General features: G+C 38.3%; 1 protein-coding gene across 7 annotated transcripts in view; it reads right to left on the reverse strand.

Moving 5' to 3' along the window:
* Nucleotides 1-26307, reverse strand: part of LOC126424864 (zinc finger protein 239-like) — a 262872-nt gene that overhangs the window by 120467 nt on the left and 116098 nt on the right. For all 7 annotated transcript variants that reach the window (XM_050087680.1, XM_050087679.1, XM_050087686.1 and 4 more), the window contains one exon: nt 19316-19420. In XM_050087680.1, the coding sequence (XP_049943637.1) occupies nt 19316-19420 (105 nt within the window). The remainder of the gene's footprint in view (nt 1-19315; nt 19421-26307) is intronic.

Raw genomic sequence — 26307 nt, forward strand, 5'->3', positions numbered from 1 at the left:
CAGTGTCATCCATAAAAATTCCATCACTGAATGGCCGCAAATGGTCTCCAAGTAGCCAAACACAACTGTTTCCAGTAAATGATTGGTTCACTTGGACGAGAGCACCCAGCCCATTTCATGTAAACACAGCCCATATCATTATGGAACCACCACCAGCTTGCAGAGTGCCTTGTTGATAATCTGGGTCCATGGCTTCATGCGCTGTGCACCACACTCAATCATCTGAAATGGGACCCATCTGACTAGGCCACAGTTTGCCAGTTATTTAGGATCAAACCAATATGGCCACAAGCCCAGAAGAAGTGCTGCAGGTCATTTCATGCTGTTAGTAAAGGGACTGGCATCGGTCATCTGCTGCCATAGCCCATTAACACCAAATTTCCCCACACTGTCCAAATAGATACATTTGTTGTATGTCCCACACTGTCTTCTATGGTTATTTCACACAGTGCTGCTTGTCTGTCAGCACTGATAAGTCTATGCAAAAGCCGCTGCTGTCAGTCATTAAGTGCAGGCCATCAGCCAATGCGTTGTCCATGGTGAGAGGCAAAGATTGAAATTTCATATTCTCGGCATACTCTTGACACAGTCGCTCTCTAACTATTGAATTCCCTAACAATTTCCAAAATGAAATGTCCCATGCATCTAGCTCCAACTACCATTCCATATTCAAAGTCATCTAATTCTCACTTTGCAGCCATAATCATGTCAGAAACATTTTCACGAGTGTCACCTGTAATGTAATCGACTGTCAGAGATACGGTGCATCTTAAGCGAAAAGTACAATGCTCACAGTAAAGAGTTAGGTAATTTCATTATAGTATTATGTTGCCAGAAAAAGTGTTTGGTATATTTAATTATGAATATGTCTTTTATGATAAATAATGCACTTCTTTAAGATGTTAAAGGAGTTTATAAGGTCAGTAGACCAAAGAAGATAGGAAACGGGAATGTCCACAATTTCCAGGCAAATGTTGGCTTGCCCACCACTTCTTTTTCAGTCTTGAAGGTAAACAGACGTGTCTTTGTGACAAGTGTAGTATAATGGATTTAGATTATCAATGTTGATAGAGAAAATGTACAAATAAATATTATTTTTAGCTGAAAGTATTTCAGATCCAGTGGAGTTTTTTTAAAACAGGAGAAAACCCAAGGCCATGCTTGGTACTGGAAAGATTATTTTGCAGACAAAACTATGAAAACCCCTAGACACACAAGATCGGCAGTGTGTAATCTTTCAGCAGCTACTGAAAAAAATAATTCTTGCTGAAATTGTGCTGGAGCTGGTCGTATTATTCCCATTCAGAAACATGTGGTGAGAGTGTTGTCCTACCACAATATACTGTGTAATATTCCACAAACAATTATTCAGTTTTCTAAGAAACGAGTAAGATACCAACCAGTACAACATGGTGGTGACGTAGAGGATTATTGAAAAAGTTATCAAAATAAATTACAAGTGTTATTGCAAAGACAACAGAATTCGTACATCCTGGATGAAAATGTTCAAGAAAGTCGTATGCTGATGCCTTCAAGACAACGGAGTGCAGTTACTGGAGCAATAATAATGGTGCAATAAGTCAAGAAAGAAGAAAAAAGTGTAAAGTGTTGTGCAACAAAAAAGCAATATTCATATAAGCGTAGTGTTTCAGTGTTGTGGATTCCATCAGGCACCAATCAACAAAGAAGATATTATAAGATAAGAAAACCAGTAAACTGTGAGTAAGAAAATTTAGTATCCTTTAGCAAAGATAAATTTATTGTGTATGTTTATTTCTGTGTAAAAAGATGACAATTGTAAAAGAGGAAAGCATTGGTGATGGTATCGCCAACGCTAGTACCGATGTAAATTTATCATACGATGGTGAATGCAATATGAATAGTCTGGATCCTGTATAGAAAGTTGAAACTCATACTGAAAGACAGGATGAAGTTAAAGACATGTTATCAACAATAATGAATTATATAGAGGGAAAATTTAAGGCAACTGATGACACTAACAGACAAAATAGGGAATGTTTAGGAAATATTAAAGGCAGACTCGGTGCTAATGAGATACATTTGGAACAAATCGAGAAAAATAATGAGATTCATTTTAATCAAATCGGGCAGCTCAGTTAGACCAGAATCTTAAAGACATCAGTGATAGATTTGAAAAACAGTTCAAAGAATATGAAAAGAAAAATGACGATCACTTTCAAAAAGTACAAGCAAAAATTTCCAGTTTGGGTCGTAATATGGTTAAGATCATGGGTAAGATAAAGTACGTCAGAAGAAAGGTTAAAAATGTAGATGCAAAAGTAAAAAATCTGAAAACTGAAATTAGCACAGGTAGAGAGAAAATCCATAATGTGTTTAAAGTTGTGCATGCAGATATCAAACATGTAGAAGATACAGTATCTGATCATATTTCTATTGCAGATGATAAAATTGTTCAAGTAGAAGGCAAATTTCAACAAAAGATAGGAATCATTAATGAATAAAATAGATGTAAATAAGCAAATAAGCAAAGACGAAGTCAAGAGTTTAGAAAATAGTATTAGTGACAGACATCACTAAGGAACTTGAAAGTGTTAGCAGCAATATGGTCACCAATAGTTTGGTGAACAATATTGACACTATGTGGTGCAACATTCCAGTAAAAAAATTTTCAGATGAGAGCAGTATGCATCCGGTATATTTCCTGCAACATTGCAAAGATAACTTTTTTTCAAATATGAATGGCAATTTGAAAATTAAATTTGTGACAAGATTTCTAGAAGGTGAAGCATTGTCATGGATTAATCATGATTGTATTGAGGGAATAGCTTTTGCAGAGTTTGAGGAGAGGTCCTTAAGTAAATTCTGGTCAGAGACAGAACAAGCTAGAATAAAAAGTGAATTCTTGAATGGACCTGGTTATAAACATGAGTTTGGTAGCATGAAGCAATTTTGCAAAAATCAGTTAAGAGAACACTCTCACCTAAACAAGCCTTTTGATGAACTCACTCAAATCAATGCGCTAAAAAGAAGGCTACCATATGAATTACAATGGGAGCTAGCTTATGGACCTGATGACACAATAGATCAGTTTTTGAAGTATGTAGACAAACTAGACAGAATTACTGAGAAAACAGGTAAATCACCACACCATAGTCAAAACCATTTCCAAAAGACAGGACATATAAATTGGGGAAACACACAGCATGATAAAAAGGAACCACACAATTTTGGAAGTAATGATTCTCATCAGAGAAATCACCAGTACAACTTCAAGGGATCACAAGGAAACAATTTCCATTACAAGGCTCAGTATGGAAATAATCATAATAAATTTGGTAACAGACACTCTGGAAATAACCCAAATGAGTGGCATAATCATAATGGTATGTGGAGAACTGAACAGGCAACTATACAGGAGTTAGTAAACTGAATAGGGCTCTATTGGCTGTCCACAAGGTAGGAGCTACTTATACACAAATGGAAAGGGCCAACCCAAACTGTCAAACTAAACAGAAAAATACCAGTGGCATAATGAGTCATTACTTTAAAGAGAAGTGTTATCCCATTAGTGTGGTATCTGTTAGAAATAATATATGTCATACAAATAAACCAGAAACAAAAAGTTATTTAAAGACACTGATTTCTTAGAGAACTATGAAGAAGAATTAAACTTAGATTTATTCTATGAGTGGAATGAGGAGGACACCTTGCTGGAAAATAGTTGTTCAAATGAGCCGAGTGTGTTAGGAATTAGAGACCTTGTGGAAGAGACTGGTGGGCTAGGAATGAAAATTGCACCTAGTAAAGATTATTTAAATGTGTATCTGCATACTGAAGGTAAGGGTGCAGAGGATTTTGATTGGGAAGAAAATGAGATTGAGGATAGTAGTGAAGAAAGATGTTTTATTGGTGCAAATGAGGAGTTGGAAGCTTTAGGAATTACTAATATAAAAGAGGATGTAATGAAGTTAGCAAGGTGCACAGGAACACAGTTGACAATTTGAATGATAAGGATGCTAGAATTTTTGCCAATGAGCTATTTGATCTTAATACATGTAAGAAAACCAATGAGAGGCAATTGACAGCAGATAATCTTAACAGCATTATGGGAGAATATGATGAAATGTCAGATAGTGAGCAATTTTTGTTTAACTTATGAATTTTAACACTAGTGCCATTAAGGATGATGAAAATTTCAGAAAGGTAACACTTGATATGTATGAAACTTTGCATCCAGAATGGTGGCACAGAATTAAGTGCCAAATTGCACAAATATAAAGGAGAAACACACAACAGCACAAATGAATGTAGTTGGATTAATGAAATACTCGGGAATAGTAATCAGGCCAAAGAAAATGCAATTAGGGTAATAACAGCATATAACTCTGGTAGTAATGATACAGGTAAGGACACTAGAAAGAGATATGGATTTAGTGAAATTGAAGAGGACTTATTACGTGAGAATATTAATAAAAAAATTGACTTTGTTGTAACCAGTCTGTTTATTGATGTACAGTCAAGATCATGGAAAGGAAAGTGTTTAGTGGACACAGGAAGTCAAGTATCTGGGATATCAGAATAATTAAGTAAAAAACTGAAAACTAATAAGGATTACGTTGAGTTACTTGTAGTAGGAATTAAAATAAGAGATGCTACTGGGAGGCACAGTAAATCAGTAAGGAGTCAGGCTTTTATTACTTTTGAAATTGAAGGAGTATCATGGTCACATGGGTGTCTCGTTATTCCTGATTTCGCGGAGGATTTTATCCTTGGCATGTCTTGGATAACAAAAGTAAGTGCAGCATTTGATTGGGTAAGACAGAAATTAATAATGACTCTATCAAACAGTGAAGTCATTGCTACAAAACTTTTTAAATCAAATGTGTCATGCATGAATAAGACTGAACAGTATTGAATTTAAAAAAGAAGGTAAGTACATTGGAAGCCATGTCTCAGATTTTGATACAGATGAGATAGAGCTTGAAAATTTGGTAAATGAAAAAGTAGCAGAAGCTACACAACTAACTGAGAACCAAAAACAAGATTTTAAATTATTTTTGTGGGAATGTAGTGATGAATTCAGCAACATACCAGGTAAAGTACTTGGATACCAATGTACTTTGCAGTTGAAGCCCATGAACCTTTCTTTACAAAACCGTACAGTATTCCAATCTCAAAAAGGGTAGCAGTGGAGAAAGAATTACAAAAGATGGAAGTGTGTGAAATCACTGAGAGGAGTATAAGCCATAATAATAATCCCTTGGCCAAAGTAAATAAACCTAATGGACATGTCAGTTTAGTGCTAGGTTCCACACAGTTAAAAAAATGTTTATACAGAAAAACTGGCCACCCAGAGAACATCGATAAGTTGTTATATAAATTTAAAAATATCCAAATTATGTCAAGCCTTGACCTAATTTCAGGTTTTCATCAAGTACCTCTTGCCATTAATTCTAGAAAGTACACTGCTTTCTTATACAATGGAAGATGTTACCAATATTGTGTAGTGCCTTTCAGATTAAACTCATCAGTCACAGAATTTATAAGAGCACTAGACTATGTACTTGGCCAAGAAGTTGTGTCAGAATTAACCATTTATGTAGATGATATATTACTGTCAAATCAAAGTTGGGAGGATCATTTGAAGTTATTGAAAAAGGTGTGTGAAAAACTCAGAAGAGGGGGAATGACATTAAAACTAGAAAAAATGTAAATTTGGTGTGTCAGAACTCAAATTTTTAGGTCATGTCATTACTAAGGAAGGAATAAGTGCAGACCCTGAGAGAATAAAATCTATAGTAAACTTTCTATCTCCTAGAAACTGAAAACAATTTAAATCTTTCCATGGAATATGTGGATTCTATCGAAAATATATAAATGGACAATGCCTTAATGTAACATGTTTGAGCAACTTACTTAGAAAAAATGCTACATGGAATTGGTCCGAAGAATGTCGGAAAGCATTCGAGAAAATTAAGAATGAACTTTGTAAGAACAATCTTTCACACAGACCAGATTTTAGTTTGTCATTTTGTCTTCACACTGACAGTAATGATTATGGACTAGGAGCAGAACTACTTGAGGAGAAAGTTGTGAATGGAAAAAAATATCTTCATTGTACTATTGCATTTGCCAATGAGAGAACTAACACAGCCACAGAAAAAGAATTACTCACAGTACACTGGGAATTTACAAAATTTAAAACATACATGTTAAGACACAAGATAAAAGTGTATTCAGACCACAAAGCTTTAAATTATTTGCAGGAGTGCAGACTATATCATAATAGATTAACCAGGTGGGCAATGTTCATGCAACAGTTTGACTATGAAATTGAGTATATTAAGGGGTCAGAAAATGTAGTAGCTGATGCTTTATCCAGGTTACCAGTAGGAGGAGATGAGGAAATCTTTGGTCAAGAGGAAGAAAAAGAACTTAAAATAAGATACATGAAGGGAATCCAAGATGAAAAGCTCATAAGGACACTTTGCAATAACATCAGGAGGGGACAAAATAATGATCCTAATTGGAAATTAGTTAAGGACTGTTTAGGCAAAAAGGTGTATGATAAACTTAACAAATACTATAAGGTCTTTAAGGGAACACTCTTTAGAAGAACAGATGTGGCCTCTGACAATTGGAAGCTACGTTGGCCTAAGTGTGAGGCAGCCAAGTTAATAAAGTACACCCATGAAAGTTATGGTCACTGTGGAATACAGAAATGTGTACAAAAGTTATGAGAATAAAATCTAACACAAAACACATCTTGGTACCCATGTACAACTCATCTTCAAACCCAGCAGAAAGGTACATGAGAGAAATAGGTAGACTTTGCAGGATATATTGTAGTCACAAACACCCTAGTTGGTCCAACCATGTAAACAACTTTGAGGACATCATGAACAGCTTGCAGCATAACTCTACTGGATTTGTACCATATGAAATTATGTTTCATCTCAGACCAGCAAATCTTATTCCTGAATTAATAGACTTTCCACAATGTGCGTTAATATCAATGAAAGAACGTGAAGAGATTGTAAAGAAAACCATGAAGAAATTAGGTGAAGCTAGGAAAAACAGACATGATAGGAAAATAAAGGCTACCACATTCAGAGTAGGCGACCATGTCTTAGTGAAATCCCATGAACGATCGAAGTTACTAACAGCAGAACTCAAGAAGTTTTTTGATATTTACATTGGGCCATTTGAGATTAGTGAGAACTCCCACCCAAGTGCATACAGATTAGTATATCCCACATCAAGAAAACTGTTTGGTCTTAGGAATGTTGTTTCTTTGAAGCTGTATATTGAGAAAAGGACCAATTCAGCCTACAAACATGCCTTTATTTGGAAAGAATTTTACTAGAAAAACGAAATGCTTTGAGATATAGTCACAGGAACAAATTGCATTCACCATACTAAGCCATGTAACATATCTCATGCAAAATAATGTTGTATCTAGACTGACTGTCACTTAATTCTATCATAAGACTAGATTTCATGATTCCAGTATGCTTGTTTAAGTAACTGTACAGTGTTTAATGAAATGCAAAATATGTAAACTTGATAACTGAGGGATGTCATTTTGATGATGCTGCCAGGAGACAACACGTTACCCAAATCTCATAATTTTTGAAATCTTGCTCATTCACTTAAGTAGACCATAATACATATAAAATATGTTCTATAGTTAATAGACTACACTTTCTTGTATATACAAGTGTGCTTTTGTTTTACATCATGCTCGCCATGAATAACCATTTTTATTCGGCTGTGTTGATCACCCAACACACATACTTTCTGTTGGCTTATTTCACCCATTAATCTTGATATCCATCACATAATCTACAAGGTTCATGAGAGAATAGTATTGTTGAACAGAAATCTTTTGGAACATCAGTGATGATACAGGAGTTAGCACTATGTTTATTCTAATGTGAGAAAATGTTTTAACTTTGGGATTATTTTATAGTAAGTTTCTGGCAACAAGCCGATATATGTGTTTATGTAATTTATGTTGTGAGACAAAGGAGGGAGTCAATGAGTAATGTAAGAATGAAAAATTTACTAGAGTTCACAGTGATGCAATTTCTGTATCAGACTGACAAGTGGACCAGGGTACACTTGTAAGTCCTGGTGGGCTACTGTAATCTAATCAACCGTTGGAGATATGGCTTACCTGAAACGAAAAGTATGATGCCCACAGTAAAGAGTTAGGTAATTTCATTATAGTATTATGTTGCCAGAAAACATGTTTCATTTATTTAATTATGAATATGTCCTTTTATGATAAATAATGAACTTGTTTAAGATGTTAAAGGAGTTTATAAGGTCAGCAGACCAAAGAAGCTAGGAAGTGCGAATGTCTGCAACTTCTGGGTACATGTTGGCTTGCCTGCCACTTCGTTTTCAGTCTTGAAGGTAGACCGACATGTTTTTGTGACAAGTGTAGTATAATGGATTTAAATTATCAATGTTGATATTGAAAATGGTGTAGTTCCTAACAAAAAGTACGAATAAATATTATTTTTAGCTGAAAGTGTTTCAGATCCAGTGGAAGTTATTTTAAACAGAAGAAAACCCAGGCCATGCTTGATATTGGAAAGATTATTTTGCAGACAAAACTATGAAAACCCCCTAGACAAACTAGATCTGCACTGTGTAATCCTTCAGCAGCTACCAAAAAAATTATTCGTGCTGAAATTGTGCTGGAACTGGTTGTATTATTCCCATTCAAAAACATATGGTGAGAGTGTTGTCCTACCAAAATATACCCCATAAGATTCCACAAACAGTTTTTCAGTTATCTAAGAAATGAGTAAGATAACAACCAGAACACCCCCAAGGACAAATGACTGCTCTGCTGATGCACTGCCCCTTTACACATTGTGTAAGAGATTATACTGCCATCCGACATCTGTGTATGTGCACATCACTATGCCACGGCTTTTGCCACCTCAGCTTATGTTTATATAATAATAAAGTCATCTAGATTTTAGTTTGCTAGGTATTCAGCTACACCAGAATAACTCTTCTTAAGTAGCTAGGCATGAACAGATGTGTTAAATTCTGAAATATTAGGGGGTCTTTGGAAAAAAATGCTAACCCACACAAATGTACTCCGAGTTATATTAGATTATAGGTGCTTTTGTACCACGGATCCATAGTTTAGAGAGCCTCAATGATGTAGAGCATACCATAAGACATGAATACATAGTAAGAACTTATATAAAAAAGATATGCTAATCTTTGTTCCACAGATCTCAGATGATATGGTCCTCAAGGATGCTGAATAAGTCATAAAATCTTAAATGTATTTTTATTTAAGATGTAATAACAAACTGAGTTTTCCACACATCTAGAAGACAGTTAACAGCACTTATTTTGATTAATTACACTACTACAATGAAGATGTGCAGAAGTCAGTTATTATGTAACACTGACATCATTTGATATTATTAATAAATATTTACATCAATCAGCTCTACTATGATACTCATCAATGGAGTAAAAAAAGTTCACCACACACAAATCCTTTAGTAGTTAATTTTTTATGACTGTTTGAAACTAATTGAAAAGGTGTGTTCCTCAAAAAGGCATCAAATCAAGTCACTTTAGTTCTTTATAACACTTGGTTCAATCATCATGAAAGAAGGTTGTATACATGGAAGAGGCTTGGAGACACTGGAAGTTTTCAGATAGGTTATGTAATGGTAAGACAGAGGTTTAGGAACCAGGTTTTAAATTGTAAGACATTTCCAGGGGCAGATGTGGACTCTGACTACAATCTATTGGTTATGAAATGTCACTTAAAGCTGAAAAAACTGCAAAAAGGTGGGAATTTAAGAAGATGGGATAAACTGACAGAACCAGGGGTTAGAGAGAGATTCAGGGAGAGCATTAGGGAATGATTGACGGGAATGGGGGAAAGAAATACTGTAGAAGAAGAATGGGTAGCTTTGAGGGATGAAATAGTGAAGGCAGCAGAAGATCAAGTAGGTAAAAATACGAGGGCTAGTAGAAATCCTTGGGTAACAGAAGATGTATTGAATTTAATTGATGAAAAGACAAAATAGAAAAATGCAGTAAATGAAGCAGGCAAAAAGGAATACAAACATCTCAAAAATGAGATCGACAGAAAGTGCAAAATGGCTAAGCAGGGATGGCTAGAGGACAAATTGTAAGGATGCAGAGGCATATCTCACTAATGGTAAGATAGATACTACCTACAGGAAAATTAAAGAGACCTTTGGAGAAAAGGGAACCACTTGTATGAATATCAAGAACTCAGATGGAAGCCCAGTCCTCTGCAAACAAGGGAAAGCAGAAAGGTGGAAGGAGTATATAGAAGTTCTATACAAGGGTGATTTACTTGAGGACAATATCATGGAAATGGAAGAGGATGTAGATGAAGATTAAATGGGAGATATGATACTGCATGAAGAGTCTGACAGAGCACTGAAAGACCTGAGTTGAAACAAGGCCCCGGGTGTAGAGAACATCCCATTAGAACTACTGATAGTATCGGAAGAGCCAGCCTTGACAAAACTCTACCATCTGGCGAGCAAGATGTATGAGACAGGCGAAATACCCTCAGACTTCAAGAAGAATATAATAATTCCAATCCCAAAGAAAGCAGCTGTTGACAGATGTGAAAATTACTGAACTATCAGTTTAATAAGTCGCAGCTGCAAAATACTAACGCGAATTCTTTACAGACGAATGGAAAAACTAGTAGAAGCCGACCTCTGGGAAGATAAGTTTGGATTCATTAGAAATATCGGAACACGTGAGGCAATACTGACCCTACAACTTATCTTAGAAGCTAGATTAAGGAAAGACAAACCTACGTTTCTAGCATTTGTAGACTTAGAGAAAGCTTTTGACAATGATGACTGGAATACTCTCTTTCAAATTCTGAAAGTGGCAGGGGTAAAATACAGAGACCGAAAAGCTATTTACAATTTGTACAGAAACCAGATGGCAGTTATAAGAGTCGAGGGACATCAAAGGGAAGCAGTGGTTGGGAGGGGAGTGAGACAGGGTTGTAGCCTCTCCCCAATGTTATTCAATATCTATATCGAGCAAGCAGTGGAGGAAACAAAAGAAAAATTCAGAGTAGGTATTAAAATTCATGGAGAAGAGATAAAAACTCTGAGGCTCGCCGATGACATTATAATTCTGTGAGAGACAGTTAAGGACTTGCAAGAGCAGTTGAACGGAATGGACAGTGTCTTGAAATGAGGATGTAAGATGAACATCAACAAAAGCAAAACGAGGATAATGGAATATAGTCAAATAACATCGGGTGAGGCTGAGGGAAGTAGATTAGGAAATGAGACACTTAAAGTAGTAAAGGAGTTTTGCTATTTGAGGAGCAAAATACCTGATGATGGTCGAAGTAGAGAGGATATAAAATGTAGACTGGCAATGGCACAGAAAGCGTTTTTGAAGAAAGGAAATTTGTTAACATTGAGTAAAGATTTAAGTGTCAGGCAGTCATTTCTGAAAGTATTTGTATGGAGTGTAGCCATGTATGGAAGTGAAACATGGACGACATATAGTTTGGACAAGAAGGGAATAGAAGCTTTCAAAATGTGGTGCTACAGAAGAATGCTGAAGATTAGATGGGTAGATCACATAACTAACAAGGAGGTATCGAATAGAGTTGGGGAGAAGAGAAATTTGTGGCACAACCTGACTAGAAGAAGGAATCTGTTGATAGGACATGTTTTGACACATCATGGAGGGTAAAAATTCTAGAGGGAGACCAAGACATGAATACAGTAAGCAGATTCAGAGGGATGTAGGTTGCATTATTTACTGGGAGATGAAGAAAGCGGCACAGAATAGAGTAGCATTGAGAACTGCATCAAACCACTCTCTGGACTGAAGACAACATCAACAACACATATTTTTACTTCTAGTATTCATTCCTTGAAGTGATCTCTTGGTTTTGAAAAGCAGATATATATTATTTAGGGCAAATTTCACTAAGAAATAAATATACTGGGAAGAAGTAGCTAGTACCCATAATTCTTTGAATACGTCTCTGCAGGATGTTTTTAAGTTCACATCACAATCAATTCGTATTACACGCTTTTGGGATTGGAAAACTTTAGTTTCACTCAATGACTTATCCCAAGGTTATTACTATAGACAATAAAAAGTAATGGTTCTAAGCACTACCTCATATCTGCTAAAAGAACATGGGACATATCTCTTTAAACATCATACATATATCGATAGGAGAAGTATATGGCACTGGCTTGTGCAGCTGTTTGCTACTAAAAGCCCCTTCCCTTCTTACCACATGCCTGAAGATGTCTTCTCAGGGCAACACATGACATAGCAGCTTATGCCAAGTAAAAATGGTGAAGCCTGTATGTGAGGGACGTTAATGAACAGGCAAACTGTTACCTGAATCTAGGCAAGCACTGTGAAGAATGAAGTGCATTTGTACTGGGTTGATTGTTTGGTTTAAAAGATGAGAGGAAGGGGCCAAACTCAGAGGTCAATGGTCCCTTGTTCCCAGTAAAATAATTACACAACAGAAAGAAGAAAAGAAAGGAGACATACAGCACCATAACAAGAGAAAGGAAGAACCAGAAGAATGACAGGAGGTCAACCAACATTACTATGGACAAAAACAGGAAAAGAAAACCATAGAGAGAAGCAAGAAACATTTCACCATCATGCAACATTTGCATGCAATGGCAAAGGTTCAAAAATAAACTATGTGGACACCACATGCTCTATGCCAAAATCTGAAAAGTTAGTGGTTGTCCATATGTGAATCTCTGCTTGCTCGTCATTGATTGGCTCATGAATAACAATGGCCATTCCTAACCTGTATCATTACTGGTGACAAGAAATTGTGTCCTTCACCTTCATCTACACCTACAAATCACTGTGAGGTGCATGGCAGAGGGTACATTCCATTGTGCCAGTTATTATGGTTTCTGCCTGTTTGATTCAAATATGGAGCTTGGGGAGGGTGATTGTTTGAATCCCTCTGTGCATGCAGTAATTATTCTAATCTTACCCCCAGAATCCCTACATGAGCGATACATAGAGGATTGTAGTATATTCCTAGGGTCACCATTTAAAGACTGTACTTGAAACTTTGTTAACAGAATTTCTCGAGATAGATGTAAACTATCTTAAAGAGTCTGCCAGTTCAGTATCTCTAAGACACTCTCCTATGGATTAAAAAAAAAACCTGGGACCATTCATGCTTCTCTTCTCTGTATACATTCAATATCCCGTATTAGTCTTATTTGGTATGGGTTCCAATCACTTGAGCACTGTTCCACAACCAAGCTCTCCATCTATGGATGAGGTGGAGATTCTGGTGTCTGCTGAGGACCTGGATCTCACTGGACCCTCAGACAAAATTAATATAGACCGCTCAGGTAAAAAGCTGGTGGCAGCAGGTGACCCTCAGGTGTAAACTGTCCCATTGAATGTTCCGTGTCCTCCCAGTCTCACAATGACATCATCCTCCGGTGGAATTGCGGCAGTTTTTTCCACCACCTGGCTGAGCTACAGCAACTGTTAAGCTTTACACCTGCTTTCTGCATTGCCCTCCAGGAAACTTGGTTCCCGGCAATGTGGACCCCTGCCCTCCACAGCTATAAGGTATACTACAAGAACCGTGGCAACTGTAATAGGGTGTCAGGTGGCGTTTGCATTTATGTCCTAAACTCAGTATGTAGTGAACCTGTGGCCCTTCAAACCCCTCCTGAAGCTGTGGCTGTCAGAATAAGGATGACACAGGAAATAACTGTCTGCAATCTATATCTTCCTCCAGATGGTGCAGTACCCTTGAATGTATTAGCTGCACTGATTGATCAACTCCTTACACCTTTCCTACTTTTGGGAGATTTTAATGCCCATAATCTCTTGTGGGGTGGCGCTTACTGGCCAAGGCAGAGATGACGAATCTTTAGGTCTCAGTCTGACCTCTGCCTCTTGAATATTGGGGCCACCACACATTTCAGTGTGGCTCAAGGTAGTTACTCGGCTATTGATTTATCAATTTGCAGCTCAGAACTACTCCTATCTATTCAATGGAGAGCACATGATGACCTGTATGGTAGTGACCACCTCCCCATCTTCCTGTCACTGCCTCGGTGTCAGGCTCACGGATGCCTGCCCAGATGGGCTTTAAACAAGACAGACTGAGAATCTTTCACCTCTGCTGTCACCGTTGAATCTCCTCCACACAGAAACATCAATGTGATCGTTGAGCAAGTGACTACAACAATCATTTCTGTGGCAGAAAACATGATCCCTTGCTCTTTAGGGTGCCCCTGGCAAAAGGCATTCCCTTGGTGGTTGCCAAAAGTTGCTGAAGCAATTAAGGAGCGTCAGGGAGCTCTAGAACATCATAAGTGGCACCCTTCCCTGAAGCACCTCATTGCCTTTAAATGGCCCCATGCTCGCATTCGCCAGCTTATCAAATGACGGAAACAGGAGTGTTGGTCAAGATATGTCTCAACCATTGGGTGCCATACGTCACCTTCCCAAGTCTGGGCAAAGATCAAACATGTTTTCGGGTACCAGACCCCAACAGGTGTTCCTGGTGTTAACATAAATGGTGTGTTATCGACCGACACAAACGCGATTGTTGAGAACTTTGCTGAGCAGTATGCTCAAGCTTCTGTGGTGGAGAATTACCCCCCCTAGCCTCTCGCACTCTAAAACAGTGGCTGGAAGGGAAAGTCCTCTCACTTACTACACGCCACAGTGAATCCTATAACACCCCATTCACAGAGTGGGAGCTGCTCAGTGTGCTAGCACATTGCCCTGACACAGCTCCTGGATCAGATCAGATCCACAGTCAGATGATTAAACATCTCTCGTCTGACTACAAGGGACATATCATCATCATCATCATCTTCAACCGGATCTGGTGCGATGGCATCTTTCCATCACAATGGCAGGAGAGCATCATCATTCTGGTGCTTAAACCCAGTAAAAACCCACTTGATGTGGATAGCTATTGGTCCATCAGCCTCATTAACATTCTTTGTAAGCTGCTGGAACATTTGGTGTGTCGGTGGTTGGGTTGGGCCCTGGAGTCACGTGACCTACTGGCTCCACATCAGGGCAGCTTCCACCAGGGTCGCTCTACCACTGATAATCTTGTGCCCCTAGAGTCTGCCATCTGAACAGCCTTTTCCAGATGCCAACACCTGGTTACCATCTTTTTTCATTTATGAAAAGCATATGACACAACCTGGTGACATCATGTCCTTGCCACATTATACGAGTGCTGTCTCAGAGGCTCACTTCAATTTTTATCCCAAATTTCTTGTCGCTTAATAGTTTTTGTGTCCAAGTTGGTGCCTCCCATAGTCCCCCCCCCCCTCCCCCCCCCCCCCCCATTATCCAGAAGAATGGGGTCCCACAGTGCTCTGTATTGAGTCTCTCTCTGGTTTTAGTGGCCATTAATGGTCTAGCAGCAGCTGTAGGTCCTTCCATCTCCACTCTGTTTGCAGACGACTTCTGCATTTCATACTGCTCCACCAGTACTGGTGCTGCTGAGCGGTGCCTACAGGGAGCCATCCACAAGGTGCAGTCATGGGCACTAGACCATGGTTTCCAGTTTTCGGCTGCAAAGTCATGTGTTATGCACTTTTGTCAGCGTCGTACCGTTCATCGAGAACCAGAACTCTATCTTAATGATGATCCACTCAATGTAGTGGAGACTTATCGATTCTTAGGACTGGTTTTCGGTGCCCGATTTACTTGGCTTCCTCACCTTTGTCAGCTTAAGCGGAAGTGCTGGCAGCACCTCAGTGCCATCCACTGCCTAAGCAACATCAACTCGGGTGCAGATTGCTGTACGCTGTTGCAGACCATGTTCAATCCCGCCTTGACTATGAGAGTCTGGATTATGGTTTGGTGGCATCCTCAGCATTGTGTTTACTCAATCCAATGCACCACTGTGGCATTTGACTAGTGACAGGAGCTTTTAGGATGAGTCCGGTGACCAGCATCCTTGTGGAAGCCCAAGTGCCTCCATTGCATGTTAGGCTGCTGGCCTGTTACGTAGCACACATTCAAAGTTCTCCTGTGCATCCGAATCACTGTCTCCTTTTCCCACCCACTGTGGTTCATCTCCCATATTGGTGACCCAAATCAGGGCTTCCAATTGCAATTCGTGTCTGATCCCTTCTTTCTGAACTGGAGTTCTTGCCTTTACCACCTATTCTTGAGGTCCATTCACGTAGACCTCCATGGTGTACACCTAGGCCACAACTTCGCATGAACCTTTCATATGGCCCTAAGGACTCAGTTAATCACATGGCTCTCCGCTGCCACTTGCTCTCAATTCTTGCAACGTACTGAGGCCACGAAGCAGTTTACACTGACGGTTCGATGGCTGATGCTCAAGTTGGCTTTGCATATGTCCATGGAGGACATATTGAACAGCATCCTTGCCCGATGGCTTCAGGGTTTTCACTGCTGAGCTGGTGGCTATATCTCATGCTCTTGAGAACATCCATTCATGCACTGGGGAGATGTTTCTTCTGCATACTGTCTCCTTGAGCAGCCTGCTGACAGGCTGGCCAAACATGCTACGTACAAATCCCTTATGGAGATCGGCTTCTCTGCAACTGACTTGCGTTCAGTACTATGCTGCAAGGTTTTGCAGCTTTGGGAGGTGGAATGGCATAACCTCAGCCTGCACAACAAACTGCATGCCATTAAGGAGACTATGAATGTGTGGGAGTCCTCCATGTAGGTCTCTCACAAGGACTCTGTGGTTCTCTGCTGGCTCCACATCTGCTGGCTCCACATTGGCCACACTTGGTTGACACAAGACTACCTCCTGCATCGTGATGACCCACCTCAGTGTTGGTGCAGCACCCAGGTGACAGTGGCCCACATCTTGGTGAACTGTCCTTTGGCTGCCCTGTGATGGACTCTTCAGTTACTGGACTTGTTGCCATTAATTTTGGCTGACAACGCCTCATTGGCTAATTTAGTTTTACATTTTATATGCAGTGGTGGGTTTTATCATTCTATACAGGTTTTAGTGCATGTCCTTTGTCCCTTAGAGTTCTCCACTCTAATGTTTTTAGGGTGGATGTTTTCATGTGTCCCAGAGTGGCTGGCTTTTCCTTTTTATTCTCGTAGTTGGCCAGCGACGGTCATCTGCTCTGTTGTTTTTACCCCTTGATGGCAAAGTAACAGTAATCTACAGTAAAAAATTACAGTTGATAGATAAAGCCATAGCAACCGGAATATCAACATGTAACATTATGAAATTGTGCAACAACCCAATACATGATCAGTGGAAGCTGTGAGTATGGACCAGTGATGATAAGTCAAGAGAAGATGCAAAAGCTAGATAGTGCTGAAGTGACCATGCCTGAAGTACAAAGACCAGACCACCAAACAGCCAGTTAACTTAATGTTACTGATTTTTCAATAGCACTTTATCAGTTAGGATGTTTCGCGGCCCAGCCTTCGTACTTCAGGCATAGTCACATCTGCACTATCTGGCTCTTGCAGTCATCTGTTGATTTTTCATCACTGGTCCACACTCGCGATTTCCAGTTCTCATCTGCACTGCCTCAACCTGCTAAACATTCAAATGTTGGATGTATCACTTTTTAATCTTCCAATTTAAATGGTTCTTGTAATTCAAATGTTATCCAAACTTTGGGAGACCATGTATCTTTAATGACCCGATGTTACATTAATTATATGTATACACCTCAGGATGCAATTAAATCATTGTGAAACCAGTCATAAATGATCCTGTAATAAATGAAATGTTAACAGCTAATGCAGCTATCAGCAGTTTTTTAGAACGTTCTATAGTTTTAAAAGTTTTTTAAAAATTTATATTATGTAACTAAGCTGTGGGTGCCCAAACCTTAAATCATATGTTCCATTCTTAACAACTAATGTGTTAATGAACTTTTTATTGTGTTATTTACTTTATTTCAAGGTTCAGTAAACCGTAAATGCAGATTAACCCTTTATTACAATTTTAGAGAGAGAGAGGAGACATAATATTAGGGTTCCCCAGAAAGTAATGCACCGATATTTTTTTTCTTCAAAAATTCTTTATTGAACATAATAAGAGTTACACACATGACTCCATGCCATTCTATGGCCTTCATCCAGCGCGAAACAAGAGAGCGTATGCCCTGTTGGTACCAGTCCTTGTCCTGGTGGCAGAGCCAGTGCTTCACTGTGTGAATTACCTTCTCATCCTCAAAATGTCTTCAATAAATGACATACTTTAATGGCCCAAACAACTGAAAGTCTGAGGGGGCTAGGTTGGAGCTGTAGGGTGCATGGGGTAACACTGTCCAACCCCATTACATGATGCATTCAGCAGTCTTCAGACTTGTGTGGGGCTGAGCATTAATGTGTTGCACCAAAATGTCTCCTGGGTTGCTGTGGCACCGAAGTTGCCAGAAAGGTGCCTTGCGTTTTGTTAATGAGTTGACATATGCTTGTGAATTAATGGTATTGCCTCTTGGCATCACATCAATGAGAATCACACCTTCACAGTCCCACACCACAGGGATAATGACCTTACCAGCAGAAGCAGTTGTATGAATTTTTTCTTCTGTGAGGATTGAAAATAGTGCCATTCCATTGACTGTCATTTTGTTACGGGCTCAAAATGGTGAACAACCCAGGTTTCATCACCTGTCACAATTCGGGGCAAGAAAACCTCCCCTCAGTTTCAAAACAGTGCAACAAATCAAGACAAATGTTTTCCCTGTGTGATTTGTAATCAGCCAAAATTGGCACACTGTTGTAGATCGTGAAGGAGGATGTATTATTGATGACTAAAGTATCTGTCATGTGTAGCAGAAGTGTTTATTAAAGTTATGGAAAAATGCTACAACTTGTGCACCAACCTAATACATTGTCTGCACCTGCCGCCCATTGGAATTTTAGATGTTTCATTTCTTAACCATCCAATTTCAATTGGTTCTGACAATTTGAACATAATCTGAATGTTGGGTGAACGTGTATGTTTAATGCCCCAGAGTTAAATTAGTTATATGAAGCAATTAAATCATCACAAAACTGGTCATGTATGATCCAGTAACAAAAAAACTATTTACAGCTAATGTGGCTACCAGAAGTTTTTTTAGATGATTTTAACAATTTTTTAAAAAATAAAATATTTCTATTCCATTATGAATGATCCCTAAATCTGCAACACACAGAAAGAATACTAACTGTTTGGGATCTCTTTCTTAGAGACCTTGCGCGAATGCACTGGCATGCATCCTGACACACTGAGTGTCTGGGCAGGGAAATCATCTTACAGGAGAACATGACTCACCTCCCCACTGTGCTTGCTCACTGCCTTCTCCTCTTCTTCCTCATCCTCTGTTTTCTCAATATTTAATGTGCTAGATGTGGGAAAATCTTCTGAAGATGAATTTTCCTGAAAAAAGTTAATGGAGAATGCCACATAAGCTACAAGATATGCTACAACAAACTTTCAAGTACAATCACAGAAGTAATTTCCGCACTTTCATTGGTTTCCATCCACCTAACAAATGCCATTGGGGAAATGACTACAGCTATTTACATGGAACTGTACAAGCATTATATGGCAAATTTATAAGGTATATTTGGATAAAGAACCGTCATACTAGTGCTTGGGGATGTAGTCCAGAGGTACCCTAGTCCTGTACACTTTGCGAAAATCCAGGCTGTGAAGTAAGTAATCAACCACTGTAAAAAAGTCTTAAAAGTCCAGTAAAAGTGCTAGGTTATTGTACAACATGTAACCCAGGCAAAGGTGGCTCATGCAAAGCAGTAAGTCAACAAGATGGGATAACATCCTTAAAGGAGTTGCATTTTAGTGCACAATATCTCAAAAACACACTCCACCTACTAAAGTATCATAAAGGAACACTTCCCATGTAATGTAGCATATTAGTACAGTATTAAAAGAAAAGTATGATTCCACACATAGTGGTGATTGAGTACTATCATGCAATATTTACATGAAGTTATATGTGTGTGTGCAGAAGGCTGAATTGTAACATCTCTTGCCAACTGTATTAATGAAAATTAGTTGATTTAATACAAATAAAATAGTGTTCTGCACCAGCCACTTTTTTATTTTGCCACTATGCATTTCGATGGTTGGAACATTCATCTTCAGGTGAAGAACTGTTTTTTTTAAATAGTGTTAAATACAGACGTATTTGTTCAGCAGCATACAAGGGCATTGTAGGTTATGCTGCATCTTTTGAGGGGTGTTAGAGCTGTAAAAAGTCTGATTACTGCTGCCTGCTGTACATCTTTTCCAATGTAAATTATATTCATCCTTGACAATTGAATGGTGTAAACATAATGTACAGTGGATAGAACATACAGCATAACATAATATAACCTACACTGCCCTAGGCCTGCTATTGCAAAAAGAAGTGTGTACTTTGCACTAACACCAGCTATGTAAATGAACATTTTTTTCACCTGAAGATGGTGGTGTGAACCATTGAAATGCGTAATAGCAGAATAAACAAGTGATTGATGCAGAACACTGTTTTATTTGTATTTGTCAAGAGTCGCAAACCTCATAATGCTGTCCTTTATGGACAAAATATTCATTAGTTGACTTAGGATGAAATTAAACCAATTCTGAAAAGTTAAAGAAGGTATTGTGCTACAACTCAAAAGTACATCGAACATATTGTAAACATAATTCCAGCTTATCCTTTGTGGAGTTAATATGCAGAAAAGTAACAATAATTGCCTCGGAGCCAGTTGTAAAGGTACAGGATTCATGTTAGAAACTAAATTTATACTACAATTGTAAAGCAATAATAATGAAGACTATGTTACTGATGTAAATTTAATTAAATTTTGGTATGAAAACTGTAATATTTCAGTTTACTACATGCATTAGAGACATTGTAATGATCTGTCAAGTTAAGTTTCATAATCAGTTTTGTGAAAGGATACAAATTTCAATTGTAAAATCAATTATGTTCTATTTAAGTGTTCTATTTAAGTAATGCATAATGTGACTTTGTAATTGCTGGAACTTACACAACCAGCAATAACAGTAACCAAATTGAGTTAGTATTGCCACAGTTTTAGCACCAGTCTTACGCTGCTTTTTAGGCATTAAACCCATGTCAGTTTTATCTATGTTGTGATGCAATAAGCATATCTTAAAAGTATTCTGTGCATTTCAACTATGTTGATTTTTGGTGAACTTGTCATATGGGCTGACATTCCATAAACCTAACCCACATTATATAAAATGGAGGAACTGCAATAAACCTAAGTTACACAACCCAATAGTATCATCAACAATCAGCAAGTTAAGCCACAACAGGTGGTTAAGTTTTAACCACATGTTTGATAATGACTGAACACAGACCAAAATCCAGTGAAATAATATATTCCAAATTAGAAGGTTACTTATTAGCAAATGTTTGTTGCAGGCAATGCCATAAAGGTTTAAATTTATGTTGGTATAAACACTACAGCAAAAAGGAATTTCTCTTCTTGAACACCACACCACAGAAGTATCAATCAGAATGATGAGTGTTGTGCTCCTCAGTGATGTGATAGTCATCCACTGGAAATACAACAGCTCTATATGAAATGCAAAGTGTATCAAAACACAGGCATAAAATCTGTTTGCACTTTTTCATCGTATGAGTGCCACCATTTTTACTTTTATTTATTAATATCTTTTTGAAGTGCACTAAATGATAACTCTGCATCCCAGATTAGAGCATGAGGGCTTGGTTGATGATAGAAATGTTAGCACAAGAATGTGTCTGTGACCACAAAACTAGACGCAAAGAAAAAAAAATAGATAAATAAAATAAAACAAAACAAAGTGTAGCTATGGAATGGTTATTTCCAAAACAAATATTGTGATTAAAGTGCATAGTTTGTGAAGATCCTATTTTGTCACATTTCAACATATTTGCTGTTATCTACAATATTTGAGAGTAAGTATACGGAACAGCTTAATCACAATGACTACATTGCAGCTACCTATGGTTTTGCTGAGGTAGAATTTCAGATTAATCCTTGCCTGCTGACAATGTTTTGAATAGTCTGACCATTGTGTTGTGTGTGATTACTTGGTGTAGCAGTTGAATGGAGCAAGTCAAGTCATAAAAGTTCAGCCCGAACATCTGAACTGGGTGGTCAGGTCGAGATTACCTGTGAGCAGGAACTGTTCAGTTGATGTTGCTAAGCCATTTGTAATACAATTATTTGCAAGGTGTTTGTTCATTTTAGAGTTTCAGTGTGTGAAGATCAATGTCGTATAATGGCATGTGAAGTCCTAATTAACAGTGAACATTAAAAGTGTTTGCTCAGAATCATATTTTTGACGAAAAACCATACTGTTCATGATCTGCTAACAATAACTGCTCTTCCCATACCCATCATGGTCCATTTCCTTAATTTATCAATCTCTGGAATATCTGTCTCTTTAATTAATGGAGTTGTGGGAGGCAGCGGCATCATCAAAGTGTAGCACTCACCGAAAGGTCATGCTGTAAGGTCACCTCTAACTCTTTGAGATGTGTTTTGGAAGACTGCTGCTGGCTGTATAACTGTTTGTACAATTGCAACTTTAAATAATGTTTCAGCTGTAGTGTTTAATCTGAAGCCTACTTGATGCCACTCTTCCCTTAGCGTATTCTCTGCAAACTGCTGCAATTTACATCCACTTCAACATGTCTGCTGTTGTCTCCATCTAAAATTTTCACTCCTCGCAGTCCCCTCTAGCATCAAATTGATGACTCATTGATGCCTCAGGATATGTCCTGTCAACTAATCACTTCCTTTAATATGGTTGTGCCATTAAGCTCTTTTCTCCCCATATAGATTTAGTACCAGTTCTTTATCCCATAGAGCTACACAATCTTCAGCATTCTTCTGTAGCACTAAATTTCAGAGGCTTCTATTCTCTTCCGATTTGAACTATTCATTGCCCATGTTTCATTTCCATATAACACAACATTCTGCACTAACACTCTCAAAAAAGACTTCTCTGCGTCTTATAGACCTCATCTTCCACCAGCATTTGTTATCTTCTTCACCAAATGGAAAAACTGTTCCACAACTCTTTAGTGTATAATTTCTTGAACTAACTTTGTCAACATCATCTTCATTACCCTAGCTTCACTATTGTTGATGATCATCTTACAGTCTCTTTTCAAAATACTTCATCTCATCTAATCTTCCAAGCTATGTCATTTTCACATTTTTCAATGCTTAGTACTGCAATCCAGATTCTGTACAGTTTGTCAATGACTTTTTGTTCCTCTGATTTTACCCTCAGCAACTTCAGAGTTTCACAATTCATTCAAATCTAAATTGTCAAAAATGTTTTTCTAAACCTACAAATGTTGTAACAGTAAGATAGCTCACAAAACAATCTTATTCAGTTGGGAATCCTGCAGCTGTTAACACATTCTCAGCCATTATGTTGTGGACAAACAGATTTTCTTGATAAATCGAATATTTTGTCCTGATTTGTGGGGGAACTTCTTCAGGGGATAGTGCAAAACATGATCACCTCAGTTAAATGTACACAGTACATTTATCAAGGAAATCCATGTGACCAGGGCATATTAGTATGGAAAATTCTAATAATTCACTTGATAGCTATTTTGTATACTGCCACTAACACCTACTGCAACAGTTAAGAAACCCTCGAATCAGTAGATTAAACTTTAACTGTGCTTTAAAGCTTTACATAATGGAGTAACAAAAAACAAATACTGAACAATGGAAACCACAGGCTAGAGTATCGACAATGTAAGAAAAGATAGACTGCTGCTCACTGAAAAGTTAACATGTTCAGATGCAGACAGGCACAACGAAAAGACACTTACATATTAGCATTCAGCCAAAGGCTTCCTCAGAAAAGGAAACACACACAAGCAAGCACACTTCATGCACACATCATGACTGCCATCTGGAGATGGCAGCCATGTGCGCATGAGTTGTGCTTGAACTTGGGCGTGCCCGTTTGTGTGTGTGTGTGTGTGTGTGTGTGTGTGTGTGTGTGTTTCTTTTCTGACAAATGCCTTGGCTGAAATTTAATATGTAAGTGGTTTTACCATTGCATCTGTCTGCAACTCAATCTGTCATCTTTACAGTGAGTAGCAATCTATCATTTCCTTACATTGTTGATGAAAAAGCATAAGCTTTCATTTTTGTTTCCATCTTTCAGGAAGTAAACTACAGCAATAGGATATGTTAATTACCAATTTTTTACTATGAAGACAAGCTGATTAGTAGCATGTATTAGCACTGAATTGTGTATTTGTCAGTTTTTATTAGCTATTATGCTCCTTCTTAATTACCAATACTGAATGTAAACCCTGTGTACTGTAAAGCGCACACCTGGAAACAAAAAGGTTTTGAGACCGAATCAATGACGTACAGATTTGCCAGAAATGACATGTGGTTCATTCTCTTTCCCCAGTTGGATTATTGGGCTAAGGTTAGGGGGACACAAGCTGCTAAAGTGGTGTCCAATCGAAATACTTATGTTTGGTCCCTGAGCCACATGAAGTTATAAGTTACATTGCAGTGAGCAACAATGAAGCTGTACTAAATCAAAACAACAAGAACATAAGATTTTTACTGGGTGCATGGACACACATCTTAACCATTAACCATTACAGTGAGTGAGTGCCCCCTCCCCCAACTTGGCCCCTGCCCTCACACACACACACACACACACACACACACACACACACACAAAAAGCAATTTCCAATTAAATTGGAAACTGCTAACATTCATGATATATAGGACCCAGAAGGGTGAAAGCTTACAAGGTGCATCAGACCAGCCTCTGAACTGGAGATACCAATGACACATCTGGCCAGTTAACAAGGAGATTATAGCCCTCAATGAATGATCCAATTTCTGCAATTTTTAAAAACTAAAAACTAATGCTATCTCCACGTCAAACATCTTGCATGAAGTAACTCATTTGAAGTTCATAATTACAGTAAACTGTAAATTTGCTTAACCCTCCTAATACTATGGGGTCTATAATGACCCCAGGCCATAATTTTCTGTAAAATATACGTTATTTCCTATTCCTAAAAATTATGGAAAATTTGGACTTTTCCTGAATTAAGTAACGGGTTCATTATATATTAATATAACTTTTTGAAAATATTTAGTTTTGCAGAAAATCAAGAGAGAACCACTGAATACCATTGGGGTTAAATGCGACCCCATTTCTCTCTTGCAGTATTATTACCCAATAATTCTGCACTGAATCCATAACTGTTGCTGTATTGCCTTTGTTTTATTCTTTTAAATATTGTTGTAACATGTGATTGTTGCCAATACTTTATAAGCTGATCGTTATTTGTTCCATACAAGTGGAGACTACTATTTTGTGTGTTGCATTTAGTGGAAAAGTCTTGTCACCTTTCCTCCAAAGATGAAGTGCTTGAAATATTACTGCAGGACAATCCTCTATCTGGAGAATCTAGTAGTGATATCAGCGATATAGTTTTTGATGTCTCGTGTAGTGATGGAGAAATTGACGTCTTAGAAGAGAATAGTCCTCAATCAAACGGAAGTTCAGAAGAAGATTTGGTCAGCGTGTATGTCCAGCCTGAACAGGAAGTAACACATATTTCTGACTGTTATATGTAAGTACACATTGTATTTTTGTAAATGGGCATTAGGGTCTAGCGCCAAGATATACCCTTTTTATTTTCTTATTTTTTATTTTGTGTAGGTCTAAAAACAAAGAAGAATTGTGGTACAAACACGAGTTGAGAAGAGCTTGTGAAAGAGAAAAGAGATGGAACATAATGCGAGTAAAGCTAGGACCAACAAAATTTGCAGTGAAAAATGTAAACTCCATAGAACCAGCTTTTCAGTTGGTTCTTAGGAGAAACATTGTTGATGTAATTCTTAAGTGGACTAACAAAGAGGGTAGTCTTGTTTACGGTAGTAAATGGAAACCAGTAGATGCAACTGAAATGAAGTACTAAAATGTAGACTTTCACGGCCGGAAATATCATGTCCATCATAATTATCCGGGCTGTTATGCCGTGGTCGGTTGATGAATTCTGTGTCGACTCCCAACGTTTTGTCTCCGACTGCGGGAGACATCTTCAAGGGGGTCCATAGCTCAATGGAAGGTCCAACACACCCACTGGCTCGCTACTGACTACCGCTAAATTCCGCGTCCGTGCGCTCCCACGCCGCGGCGTGATGTCACGTGTTTTGAAAACGTCAGTGCAATTGGCCGCTGTCCGTCGCCATCAATCGCCGTTGCCATCACCCAGTAGTGGACGGGTGGT

The sequence above is a fragment of the Schistocerca serialis genome, chromosome 10, assembly GCF_023864345.2.
Source record: "Schistocerca serialis cubense isolate TAMUIC-IGC-003099 chromosome 10, iqSchSeri2.2, whole genome shotgun sequence".
NCBI classification, from domain to species: Eukaryota; Metazoa; Arthropoda; class Insecta; order Orthoptera; family Acrididae; genus Schistocerca; species Schistocerca serialis.